This window comes from Salvia hispanica, chromosome 6 (assembly GCF_029641045.1).
Source record: "Salvia hispanica isolate PSC_SH4W2 chromosome 6, Shi_PSC_v1, whole genome shotgun sequence".
NCBI lineage: Eukaryota > Viridiplantae > Streptophyta > Magnoliopsida > Lamiales > Lamiaceae > Salvia > Salvia hispanica.
Window position 1 is genome coordinate 22,267,680 of NC_142697.1, and position 12,449 is coordinate 22,280,128.

Sequence of the window (12,449 nt, forward strand, 5' to 3'; positions counted from 1 at the left end):
TGGAGAATCATGAGCATATGATTCTCAATTTATGGAAAGATGAGCTAGCACCAATATACAGATATAGTCCAACCTCAATAAATCTCTAGTAGAAAAGATAGAAAGTTGATTTTCTCCCAATAAATTCTGATTTAAAAATCCCTACTTTTTCACTTTTTTGTGTCCAGCAATGAAATCTACTTTCATGTGGAGGGCCTTTTATCGTATAGAAGGAAAGAGAGAGTACAAAACATCTTGTCATCTCAAAATAAAGATGTATTCTTTCTTAAAACGATTAGATTATTATATTGATACAGAGTAATTAGTTTATTTATTAAAAAAAAGCGTATAAATAGGTATGAGTACTCATTTTTAAATTCACAAGTCACATCCAGGTTGCTACTTGCTATCAGAAAACATCAATTTCTTAAAAAAAAATTATTTAAAAAAAAAACATACTATATACTCTTATTGATTTGAATTTGCTGAAGATACTCACCAATTTGAAATTGGGGATAAGCCCGACCAGAGACACAAAGCACAGTGATCTCAGAATTATAATTAATTATATATTTGTAAGTATATAATAATAGTATATACTGAGAGTTTCTACCGGTAGGTGTCAGTGCAGATTGGAAGAAACAAAACATGGAGAATATATTTAATAAGCATATCATCATTTCTTGCACTGAATAACCTCAGCAACCATGGGCCATGGCATCATCATCTATCTCTGTACTTCCTCCAACATAACATTAATTTTTATAACAATAAACTATATAGGAGTACCTAAGTATCTTTCATTTCAAAATAAAATGGACCGTAGTGGAACATGAAAAATTGAAAAACATATTTTATTCCATCAAATAATAATACAAACACAGGGTGCAGGGGGAGTATTATTGAAGCATACAAATGAGTGAGTGTGACTGACACCCACCATGTCGTAAGGGGGAGCTATCATTCCTCTGTAAGGTAATAATCTCAGATTCAGTCTCTACTTATCTCTTTCCTATTTACTCACTTTATTTATTGTGGTGTTTTCTTGTATCACCAATCCATTGCATGTAAGTGCACATCATATGTGAAGCTTATGCACACATTCAAAAGATAAATTATGAGTTGCACATTTATTTATTTGATGGAAATACAATTGCCATAAATGTAAAAAGTCAAATAAAGAGGGGGGTGGAAATGATTTACCAGATAGGAAAAAGATGAGAAATGGAAAAGTGCACATGCAGGGTTAAATGCGAATTTGAATAGAGGGAGCACATGGGTTATTATAACATATGACAAGAAATTGGCTACCACATTAATGAGGGAAAGAGATCCAAGAAGAGCTCTCTTCATTTCAATGTTGCACCATCAATTTTAATAAATTTCTTGTTTTTGTGAAACTAGGCTATCAATAGAATAGATGGGGTCAATTTAATATAGTAACACATTTTAAACCATCAATTACTTACTTGTCAGTCTCAAACAATGATGGTTGCCAGTTTCCATTCTTCAGCAGGAAAAATCTGTGGCAGGTACAAATGGATCATCAATCACCCAAGTTGAAGCAAATTCACATTCATGTAAAAATCATTATAATTTGCAATTCAAATCTACAACTAACAAGGCTTAACTACTTGTCCATAGTTGAGGCCTTGAGGGTCATACTCATCACTTCAAGTGGAGTGCCAAAATATTTCATTTGTGAAATATGGACAAGTTTATTCATGTTAGATAAATCGAATATTACATGATCGAGATTCAAGAGAACAGAGATTATAACCTGTTAGTTTGTGTCAAGGTAACCTGCTAGATTTAGTCCAATAAAATAAACGAGAAATGGGTCTTAAAAAATAGTCGAGCGCCACAATTTGGTAAGGAATGTGTTCACTCTCAACCTCTGCCATCCACATCAAAACCAGCTCCAGTCCAACCAGGTGCTGCATGCCCTCTGCCCTTAGGTACTGCCCCTATTCCCCTTATTCTTCCTTGGTTTGAACTTTTCTTCTTTCCTCGTCCCTCGCTGTCGCTAGAAGGCTGTCGGTTTTGCTCAGTTATTATGGAGTTCTGTGCATTAACTTCAGTAGCTATGGTTCCCATAGCTCCACTAGGTGGTCCCGATGTGCTTTGAGCAGCAGAAGAAACTTCAACTGTACTACCCTGTGGCAGCCTTTGATTTCCCTCCTACACGTTGTAATTAGCCGAAAATTGTCAAAATTTCTAAACTAATGCCTAGTTAGAGTTATTCGATTTTTGTTAGTCGGTGATTTATGTCGCAGGGAATGGGTGAGGATCAAGTATTAACAAATGTGTTATGTATGACCATAAGTAAAAAAATAATTATTTCTGCACTTCAAAATTTTGGAATCCGAAATGTGACATCAAATGATCAAATAGGATAAAATGATATAGGGAGGTAAGTCATATTTGTTCACTGGGAATGCCAAGTATATGAACCATCACCAAATGCATTAACCATACACAAATTAGGTGCATATGAATAATCGGAGATGAAGGTACATGTGAATCATACTGAGGGCTTGTGTATATTGGAAGATCTACTTGGGTTCAGAGACTTCATACGGCGCTTCAGTTCCTCCAGTCTAGCAAGCTGGCTGTTGCTACTTTCCTGGACCTGCAAGAGCATATAATTTAAGATGAGATAAAAGTACTCAAATAAACTAACATGATCCGTTTCCATTAAATATCAATACCAGATTATTTAGATCATTGCAAAGCTTCTGTTTGATTGCTTCCTCATCCTGCACATCTTTTGCTGCTGCTTCCCAGGCCTAGTGATAAGCAGAATGTTTATCAGAGAATACACAGAGAAGTAAAAATGATCATCTGAGAACTTCAGAAGAAAACTTCATCGTTAGAGAAGAATGAAAATCTTAGATAAAGTATACACCAAAGACGACATTTTCAGGTAAAAAAATGGACCCACTTAGCATAGCACAAATACAGAAGATTAGAAATATTATCATGTATTTTCATCCCATTTATGAAGAATATGACTGGGAAAAAGTGAAAAATCAAGTACAGAATGAGTTATGCTGACTACTTCTAGTTCTCACTAACAGCTGACAAAAGAAGCTAATGAAAGAAATCAGATTTTTAGTTTGCTTAATATTCTGGAGATACCTTCTAAAAAAGATACAAACTAGTGTCTGATGAGTAATGCCAGCAGAGGTAGGTATCAGTTTATCTCAAATGATCTTTGACCATGTATTTGAACCTCATTCTTTTTCAGTGGAAAACAAAGATAAATGTGTATATTACTAATCAATTAGAAGTGGAAACATCAAACAGATAGAAAGAATCCACGATGTCCCTGTGGGTAATTTAAAGTGTACATGAAGAAGTTCACGTCTTGGACCTTTTAGTATATATACATTGGATAGATAACAAAGATCAGCTCCTTTACAGAAAGAATCATACCTTTTTAGCTTGTTCTTCTTTCACCTTAGCCAAACGAATTCTCTCTGTTGACATTTCTATTTTCTTCCGTAGGTGTTCAAGTGCTAATAGAGTAAGACAAGAATGACATTATATACTACAGAACATGCGAAATTATTCTGAGTAATTGCTGACAAAAAACATACCAGCTTTCTTTGGACCGGCAGTAAGCTTCATTTCCATTGAGAGGTTTGCAAGTTCTCGTTCAACGTCACGAATCTTAGAATAGTTTTCTTCAATGTACCTGAGCGGACATATGATTCATTTTATACACACCTGATAAGTTGAAATGGATATTTGCGTGGTGGGATAACTGGAGAGGAATTGCTAAACGATGACTCTATCCAGTGTGAAATGAAAATGCATATATATATACATATCTGTGAATTCTCTCCAATTATAAACAGAACAATGGTAACTCAATTGCAGCCAAGAACTGAAGCTTGCTATGAATTATTTTATGTGAACCATTATAGGCATGGTAATCTAATCAAACTCTGGCATTCCAATTAAACTTAGTTTGGACGTCAAGAATACTTGAAGATCATAAATGCATCTAAATATTACATGCCACGAATGAATAATTAACACGCCACTACTGATTTAGATATTAAACACAAATAAACTACACCAGAGAGGAAAGTCTTGATAAGTTATCACATCACACACTCAGAGATCTCTGGGATCAACACTAAATTACAATAAATACGTAACACTGGGAAAGATTGACTTGAATTTTGATCATCAGTGTGTTCATTAATCTAAATTCACATCAGAATATAAATTTATAAAGAGAAATTAAGCTAACGTACTTCCTCAACTGAAGCTGCTCCTCTTCAATTATCTGAACCCAAAATTGAAAACAAAATAAGCAATGAAAACAGTAATTGGTGATTTGTAGTGGCAGTGATATCTAAAACAGAATTCGGGAACTATACCTTCTCGGTGTAAGCTATGATAGGAGATTCTCGGGCCAAGCCATCTGGCCCGATCTCAGGAAGCAAGACTGTAGCCGCATTGCTGTTGGGGCAGGGGTTCTGATTCGTCGACATGCCAAACAATCTGACGCCAATTTGCCTCTCAAAATCGAGCTTAAAACTTCAAATGAAAGAGAAGCTGCTGAATTACTGCCTAATTCTTCTTTAGCAAAAACTAGTGAGTAATGGTGGACGGAGGAGTTATTGCCGGCATAATTCATTCACATATCACCTCATTTTAGTCAATTAAAAACACGCTTTCCGTATAAAAAATAAGGTTTTCTTCATTGTTGCACACAATTCATTCATTAATTATATATTAATAATCGAAAATGTAGAAAAAAGAAATACAGATCTGTTTAGTTTTCTTGTTTTGTCAAGAAAATAAATCTTATTTACACAATTGCTCTTCGAATTAAGATATAATGGAAGTACACCTTTTATTTTTCTTTTATCGAGAATTACACCTTTGTAGAATAATTAATTATACAAAAAAATATAAGAGACTGAGAATATCCACGTCGCGGCTCGATGCTGTCTTGGTCTCGTCTCAACGAGACGAGACAGCATCGAGACAGTGTTGCGACGCTCGCGACAACTCGTCGCGCGACGCGTCCGGAAGAGGCCGGCCTCGAGCTGGCGAGCCACGTGGCGCGCGCTAAGCGATGGCATGACGCCCACTCGCCGGCCCGCGAGTGGGCGTCGGAATTATGACGTAATAATTTTTTTTTTAATTCAAAAAATTCGAAAAAAATAATTTTTTTTTAAACGGTCAAATGACCGTTGCAGCAAACGGTCGATTTTTTTTAAAAAATTATTTTATTTTTTATTATTCTATAAATACTCCATTCACCATTTTACACACAAACACTACTCTCATCTATTCTTTTCTTTCCAATTGTTGAAAAAATGTGCGGCGATGGAAACTCCAGCAGCGACGGCGGCTCCGGCAGCGGCGGTAGGCGGCGCTCTGGCGAGTTAGACTTGAACTCGTTCGACAATTGGGTGAGCATGTACAACTTTTTGGGTACTCCCGGTTCGTCGCCGGGCACCCAAGCCTCGACGACTCCGCCGGCGTACCAAACACCACATTATGATGTGGATGCATACTATCGTCCCTCCCCTTCAGAGGTACGGGCAATCGCCGGGATTATTCCAAATTCCGGAGAATTTTTTGCCACCTGAACGCACTTTGCCCGATTGGCCAATAGGTGGAGGCTCCGGCAGGATCGGCGTCAATGCCGAGGAGGAAGAGGAGGAAGAGGGCGACCAGCACGAGGTTGTGGGGGACGGCGGGCGTCATCCATACAGCGAAAAGGAGACGTTGGCGTTGTACGACGCTTGGATCAGCGTCTCGTACGATCCCGTCGTCGGGAATCAACAAACCCACTTGTGCTTCTGGAAAAAAGTCACCGAAGTTTACAACGCACGAAGGCCGAAGAAGACCTTTGCCCGCAACGTGAAGATGCTCCGCAGTCACTGGGACCGATGCGACAAAGATGTCAAAAATTTTTGCGCGATATACAGGGCAGAAGAGGCGAATTACCAAAGTGGAGCCAGTGGAGCCGACATTCTGAGAGCGGCGTTGCGGGTCTTCAAAGACGACGTCGGTAAAGATTTCAAGTATGTCGAAGTTTGGTCGCACGTCCACCACCTTGAAAGGTGGGCTGGAGGTGTCAAGTCGGGCTCGAGCTCAAAACGCACAAAGCACACAGTGCGTGGCCACTACTCGTCTAGTGATGGCGGCGAAGGCAACACCTCACAAGAGGGCACGCCAAGCGATGATGCAGGGGGGTCTTCTTCCAGTTCACGGCGTCGGCTGCAAGGGACCAAGGCGGCGAGAGCGAGAGGGAGGGGGAGGGGCCGCGGCGAATCAAGCCATGCGGGCGAGGGCTCCGGCTCCGGCACGGGCTCGAACGCCCTAATGTCCATGTACCTGGTCGCCATGATGGCTGACACTTCAAAAATGAGTCCTCCCCAATTTGAAGCTCATATGGACGGAATTGCGCATTTGAAAGCTCAACTTGGTATTCGGACTCGATCTAACTTGGGTACACCGCCGACTTCGGGGATGATTCGCCGGCGGAGTAGTTTTTATAATTTAATTTAGAGTATTTTAATTATTGTATTTTTATTTTCTTAGGATTTTAATTATGTATTTTTTTATTTTTTAGACCTTTAAATTATAATTTTTATTTTATATAATGAAGTGTGTTTTTATTAATTGAATTTGTTGGAAATAAAAATAAAAAATGGAATTGAATTAATAGTTAAGAAATGAGATAGTTAAGAGATGGAGGGATGTAGATGTTGTCTCTTAGTTAAGGGATGAGATGAAAAGTACAGTGGGGCCCATGAATAGCGAAGAGATGAGACGGTTAAGAGACGGGGATGCAGATGACTATATTTTTCAAGAATCTTAGTGAATTTTTTTTACCAGACATGTGAATGTAAAGATGATGTGTAAAAGACCGCTGGAGCTGAAAGACATCAACTCAATCTGTGATTAAAACAATTATCAAATCAAAATGAATAGTACAAAAACTGCATAGACAGTTAAATTTTCCCATACAACTTCTACATTCTTCTACTCTGACCAAAATTTCACCTTTGAAGTCATCTGATCAGCTCATACATGGAAAATTATGTTTATTTTAGCATCAACAGCTCTCAAGAAAGAGCTACTAATGCCACAACTACTTCATATTTTCTGTATAATTTTTTCAATTTCGGGTTTTGTGGGCAGAGCAGGAATGGCGCCACTCTTTGTAACGGTGAGTGCTCCGCATGCATTTGCGAATAGTAGAGCATGCCTCAACCTCGCCTCGTCCTGTCATTAGCAAAATCACCAGTCACATATCGTCTTTAGCTATCACAGCTTATGAGGATATAAGAACATTTTGTTACCTTCAAAATATTCAAATCTGCAGCTAAACAATAAAGTATCGCTCCAGTAAATGCATCACCAGCACCAGTTGTGTCAACAGCTTTGACTTTGATACCAGCAACTTTTCCCTTGAATTGCTGTCAAGAAAATTTGAATGATATCAATGAAACCATAATTGATTAGGAGAGGGGTATATACACAGTTGTTTCGACTTCATGTATAAGTTACAATCACTAAATAGACTGAATGAAATATCTCAAACAAACCTTAGTGTAATATCTGCAGCCAGCCTTTCCTTCGCTTACAAGCAAAAGACTTAGATTGGGATGAAAAAGCTTCTTCAACACCACTTTATCGTCATTTGGATTATCACCATCGGTCAGAAATGAGATTTCATCCTCGCTTATCTGTGATGTTGAATAAATTATGTTATGGTGGAACATCGAGCCTCTCAAATGGGACATAGTTTCTAGGATTCACCTTGATGATATCTGCTTGATTCCATATGGACATTATATTCTTGCGAGCAGCATCTTCTGAGGGCCACAAGGCCAATCTAAGATTTGGGTCATAAGAAAGTATACTATTGGATTGCTTGGCAATGCGCATGGCAGCAAGATGTGTCGATCTACATGGTTCATCAATCAAACTGATTGACCCATAGTGAAAAATGGACGCCTGCATCAAATACTTGTCACTCAGTGTACCTGCATACTATCAAGTGTGCCTCATTCTTAATGAAATTGAGCTTTGAAAATCAAACCTTATTGACAAGATTCAGATCAAGCTCTGACTCCTTGAGAAGCATGTCAGCACTTGGATGGCGGTAGAACATGAACTCACGCTCGCCATCTGCTCTGAGTGTGACAAATGCCAGAGCAGTTCTTGCGTAGGGATCGAATCGCACACCAGAATTGTCAACTTTGTTTTCTTTCAACATGTCAGAAAGCATTTGCCCGAACTCATCCTTGCCTACCTGAGAATGTACTACTGATTTTCAGGTATGCAGTTAATCAAATGTGAAGTTTGATAAGAAAAGTAGTGTGCCATATTCAGCATGTTGAAATTGGAGTAGTAAAGGAAACAAAGGAATTCAAAAGGAGTGTTACAAAGGAAGATCAAAGAGCATGAAAGGTAAATCCTTAGACTTTACTGATATCTCATCAAGGTACACTGAGAACTGCTCGAGTAAAATTACGAGCAAAGCAGACAATGTCATCATCTACAAAAGGCTTCAAAACATGTTTATTATTCCGTATCTAACAATGGTTAATTAGTAGGAGCACATTCTTGGTGATAAAAGAAGAAGAAAGTAAGCTATTAATAAAACACACACAAGAGAAAGGGGCAGCAGAGAAATGCACCTTTCCAATAAAGGCAGCAGAACCTCCTAGTTTTGCTACGCACACAGCGACATTTGCAGGAGCACCACCAGGAGCCTTGTGAAAGGCAGGAGCTTCAGCAAGTGAAACTCCACTAACCGTAGGCACAAAATCTATCAACATCTCTCCGAAGCAAACGACAAGATGACTTGTCTGAACTGAACCTTCACCATTCATGGAAAGTCTACTAAGATCACCTATAAATCATGGAACAAGTCACAAGGATGCACGATAAGAGTGAACTGTGTAGTTACAAGAGACAATTCAAAGCACATACAGAGCCAAACAAGATTGCATGCTAACGACGACAACTGACATTTATTCTCTGATCCACATTTTTGAGATTCTTAATTCTAGGCAAAAAACATTTTAAAACTGATCCATCGTCATCTAGGAACTCAAAATCAATGCCAGTTGCCCTGCCTCTTTCAGAATCTACTGAAGGCAAAAGATAGAAATGAAGAGACTCCCATGGGCTTATTCACAATCGAGTTATCAATAAGAATAAATGTGAAGAATTCGGAATCTCATTTATTGATAGGTATGCCATATTTATAAACAAGAAAGTTGATAAGCTTTGCCAAGTTTACCATACGTTGTGATGCATCTAAAACAGGTATCTAAGAACAACCCATAAAGACAATCCAAGAAAGTTGATATCTTTGTCAAGATTCAAAACTAATCCAACTGTCAGCTCATTCAACAATCAACTAGTAAAACCCAAATGTTCCAAGAAATCATAGTATCACAATTTTGTCATATGTTTAGTCAGCAAAAAAACACTTGAACCGAATCCCACCTCATCATTCATCCAGGCAAGTTAATAGCAACGAAAGAAGAAGAACCTGAAATGGATTTCTTCGCCATGTGAAGCGGGTATCGCGGCCGGAGTGAGCTTTGAGAATATCGCACGACAGAGAGAGAAAGCGGTGGGATTGGAACTTGGTGCCTAGATGGCGTAGTTAAAAGCGAAAAAAACAAAACAATTTTGTCTTATCGGCTATGTCTATGAGAAAGAACTAGAGCTAGATCTTGATTCTATGATGTTGGTATCCAGTATAAAAAAAATGGATAAAAGAGGATCAGCTATATGAATGCGTCGTATAAAACAGGGAAAGTGAGTAGATAAGAATAAGATTCATTCATCTTACTTTTCTGTGGGCGTCAATTTCGCTATTTCTCCCGCTTAGCACATTACTTGTGATCCTTTTACTTAATATTCAATGTCTTTTATTTGATTTTTCATTTAGTTTTTATAATTATTACACAAATTCAGTTTTTATAATTATTACAATATTTCTTAATATAATGTTCACATTTCTATCATCGATTAGATTTATATACAGCACAAATTCAACCGTATAATTCATTTTCAAGATTAATTGTACTCCATATTAATTTACTATTATCGCACCATTTCTTAATATAATGTTCACATTTCATCATCGACCGTTTAGCTATACAACATATATTCTAAATATAATATTCACATTTCATCATCGATTGGATATTATACATGCCTTTCTTAATATACTATTTGCATTTCTAAAAAGATATAAATATATTGAAGTAATAATTTTTAAAAGTAGTGCTTTAAAAATATAAATGTTACTATATTTGCATTTAGAAAATATTGATGAATTTTAGTCAATTATGCCTCAAGTAAATGAGGGGCACAGTGGGGAAAATATTAATAACGACTGGAAATATGATAAATAATTTATGATAATATAAAACTCCTAATTATATTCGTTTTTCCTATCCAATCTCTTGAATTTTGATTAGGATCCTAAAAAGTGAGTGGATATATATAAAAGAGGTTCACGTCTTTGGTACACTTCCTATTCTTTACTTGTGCAGGCAGCTTACAACCTTATAGTTTAATAAGAGAAACATTTTTTACGTGTGATCGTATGCACTTCACTGTACAAAATCGCAACTTATTTGTCCTTAAAATTGGAAAGCAATTTCAAAATACTGACGGACACAATCCATAAGATGTGAATCCAACTTCACAATTCAATTTTAAAAGATACATGATCGTCTATATAAAAGAATTATAGTAACAATGTCCAAAATAGAGTCACACTACATTAAAAGAGTTTAGATTAAATTCTCACGCGAAATAGTCGTTCTTTATTTTACTACTAGTGTTAACCCACGTGCGATGCACGACGGAATATTTTTTTATCATACGATTTTAGATTTTGAGTCAATTACATAAATGGTATTTGATCTTTCACTTTCGCACGTAAAATGTATTCGATCTTTATTTTATATCGTTTTTGGTACCTATAAATCACATTTTTGGTACCTGATGACATCAGGTACCAAAAATGTAATTTTCTTCCCAAAATGCTCTTTAAACAAATATTTTCCCATTTATATCATAGAGGGTATTTTGGGCAAACATAAAATTAGTACCAAAAGTGATATTATAATATCTTCTCTCATTCTCCTAATTCTTTATATTATTATTATTAATCAATATTAATATTAATATTAATATTAATATTATTTTTAATATCATTCAATTATATTTAATTATTATTGTTATAATACTAAAAATTGATAGTAATTAATAAATAATTATAGTATAATTATATAAATTACGAATTACATAATATTATTTAATAATAATTATTATTATTTTACATTAAATTAGTAACTAATCAATATAGATTATTATTGTTATAATACTAAAAACTGATAGTAATTAATAAATAATTGTAGTATAATTATATAAATTATGAATCACATAATATTATGTAATAATTATAATTATTATTTTACATTAAATTAGTAACTAATCAATATAGCCTTAATAAAAATTAAAATTTAACATTGTGAATTGTATTCATAATGAAATAAAAAGTTGAATATTTTTAGTTAGGTGTTTCAACCTTAAAATGAGTATAAAATAATTTAATAAAAAATATTCAATTGATTTAATTACTTTAAATAGTTAATTTAATTAGGCATTTTGTTTTTATTTATATTATGAATGCAATTAGATGTATGTATAAACCACTAAAAAGAAAGAAGAAAAAAGAAGCAAGAAGAAACATAAACTAAGGAGAAAAAAGATAAAAGAAAGGAAGATAAAATACTAAAACGAAAGAAGAAAATGAAAAAAAAAGAAAGAAGAAGAAACTAAAGAAGAAAAAGAGAAATAAGAAAAGAAGAAAAAATAATCACATATTTGGTACTATTTAATGGAAATTTCCAAAAATATCCTCCATGAAAAAAAATCACATATTTGGTACATAGGGTTATTTTTGTCACTGGGTACCAAAAACGATATAAAATAAAAATCAGGTACCATTTATGTAGTTCACTCTTAAATTTTTAATCGATTAATTAAAATAAGAAACAATATAATTATATAGTAAGATTTAAAATGGAAAAATATACTACTATATAATAAAAATTCAATAAATATATACTCCTCAATTCATTTTACACTTAAAGACATTAAATTAAACATATTTAAAATGAAATTAAGACAAATACAATTATTTGGACAATGATAAAGAGACTATATTAAGTGTTGACATTTTTGAAAAATATGTTTAAAACAATCCATCATATTTCTCTACTAAAAATAATAAATTGTGTAAAGATAAAGATAAATACTATGTATGTTTGAGTTAAGGATGTTACAATTCTTCCCTCTTTAAGAAATGTAAGAAATACAGAGATAAAATTCTGGAACCATATACACGCGGTACTCTAACTATTGTAATTAAAGAAAAAAAAACAATAAAT

General features: G+C 35.1%; 2 protein-coding genes across 3 annotated transcripts; both read right to left on the reverse strand.

The window, feature by feature from the left end:
- Positions 1-819: 819 nt before the first annotated feature.
- On the reverse strand, positions 820-4,644 carry LOC125204819 (junctophilin-like protein). Its single transcript, XM_048103556.2, has 8 exons — positions 4,374-4,644; positions 4,248-4,279; positions 3,582-3,679; positions 3,418-3,500; positions 2,691-2,768; positions 2,510-2,611; positions 1,760-2,160; positions 820-1,502 (listed from the first exon to the last, which is right to left on the reverse strand). The coding sequence occupies exons 1-7, from the start codon at positions 4,485-4,487 to the stop codon at positions 1,870-1,872; spliced, it is 798 nt and encodes a 265-aa protein (XP_047959513.1). The 5' UTR covers positions 4,488-4,644; the 3' UTR covers positions 820-1,502; positions 1,760-1,869.
- Positions 4,645-6,874: 2,230 nt separating this feature from the next.
- Positions 6,875-9,815, reverse strand: LOC125203942 (pfkB-like carbohydrate kinase family protein). 2 transcript variants are annotated; one of them, XM_048102465.2, is made up of 7 exons: positions 9,527-9,815; positions 8,664-8,878; positions 8,063-8,275; positions 7,780-7,977; positions 7,566-7,706; positions 7,320-7,436; positions 6,875-7,242 (listed from the first exon to the last, which is right to left on the reverse strand). In XM_048102465.2, the coding sequence occupies exons 1-7, from the start codon at positions 9,546-9,548 to the stop codon at positions 7,114-7,116; spliced, it is 1,035 nt and encodes a 344-aa protein (XP_047958422.1). In that variant the 5' UTR covers positions 9,549-9,815; the 3' UTR covers positions 6,875-7,113. The 2 variants fall into 2 exon arrangements, with proteins under 2 accessions (XP_047958422.1, XP_088918172.1); XM_089062046.1 differs by lacking the exon at positions 9,527-9,815 and adding an exon at positions 9,481-9,499.
- Positions 9,816-12,449: the final 2,634 nt, after the last annotated feature.

Bases quoted from the DNA above. Each gene is read 5' to 3' on its own strand.
- LOC125204819 (XM_048103556.2), bottom strand. From the start codon at position 4,487: ATGTCGACGAATCAGAACCCCTGCCCCAACAGCAATGCGGCTACAGTC. The intron at 2,769-3,417 runs GTATGATTCTTT...GCTTATCACTAG, and splicing joins AAGAAGAACAAGCTAAAAAG to GCCTGGGAAGCAGCAGCAAA. The intron at 2,612-2,690 runs GTATTGATATTT...ATGCTCTTGCAG, and splicing joins GCAATGATCTAAATAATCTG to GTCCAGGAAAGTAGCAACAG.
- LOC125203942 (XM_048102465.2), bottom strand. From the start codon at position 9,548: ATGGCGAAGAAATCCATTTCAG. The intron at 8,879-9,526 runs GTTCTTCTTCTT...CATGATTTATAG, and splicing joins GGCGAAGAAATCCATTTCAG to GTGATCTTAGTAGACTTTCC. The intron at 7,243-7,319 runs GTAACAAAATGT...TGCTAATGACAG, and splicing joins CAGATTTGAATATTTTGAAG to GACGAGGCGAGGTTGAGGCA.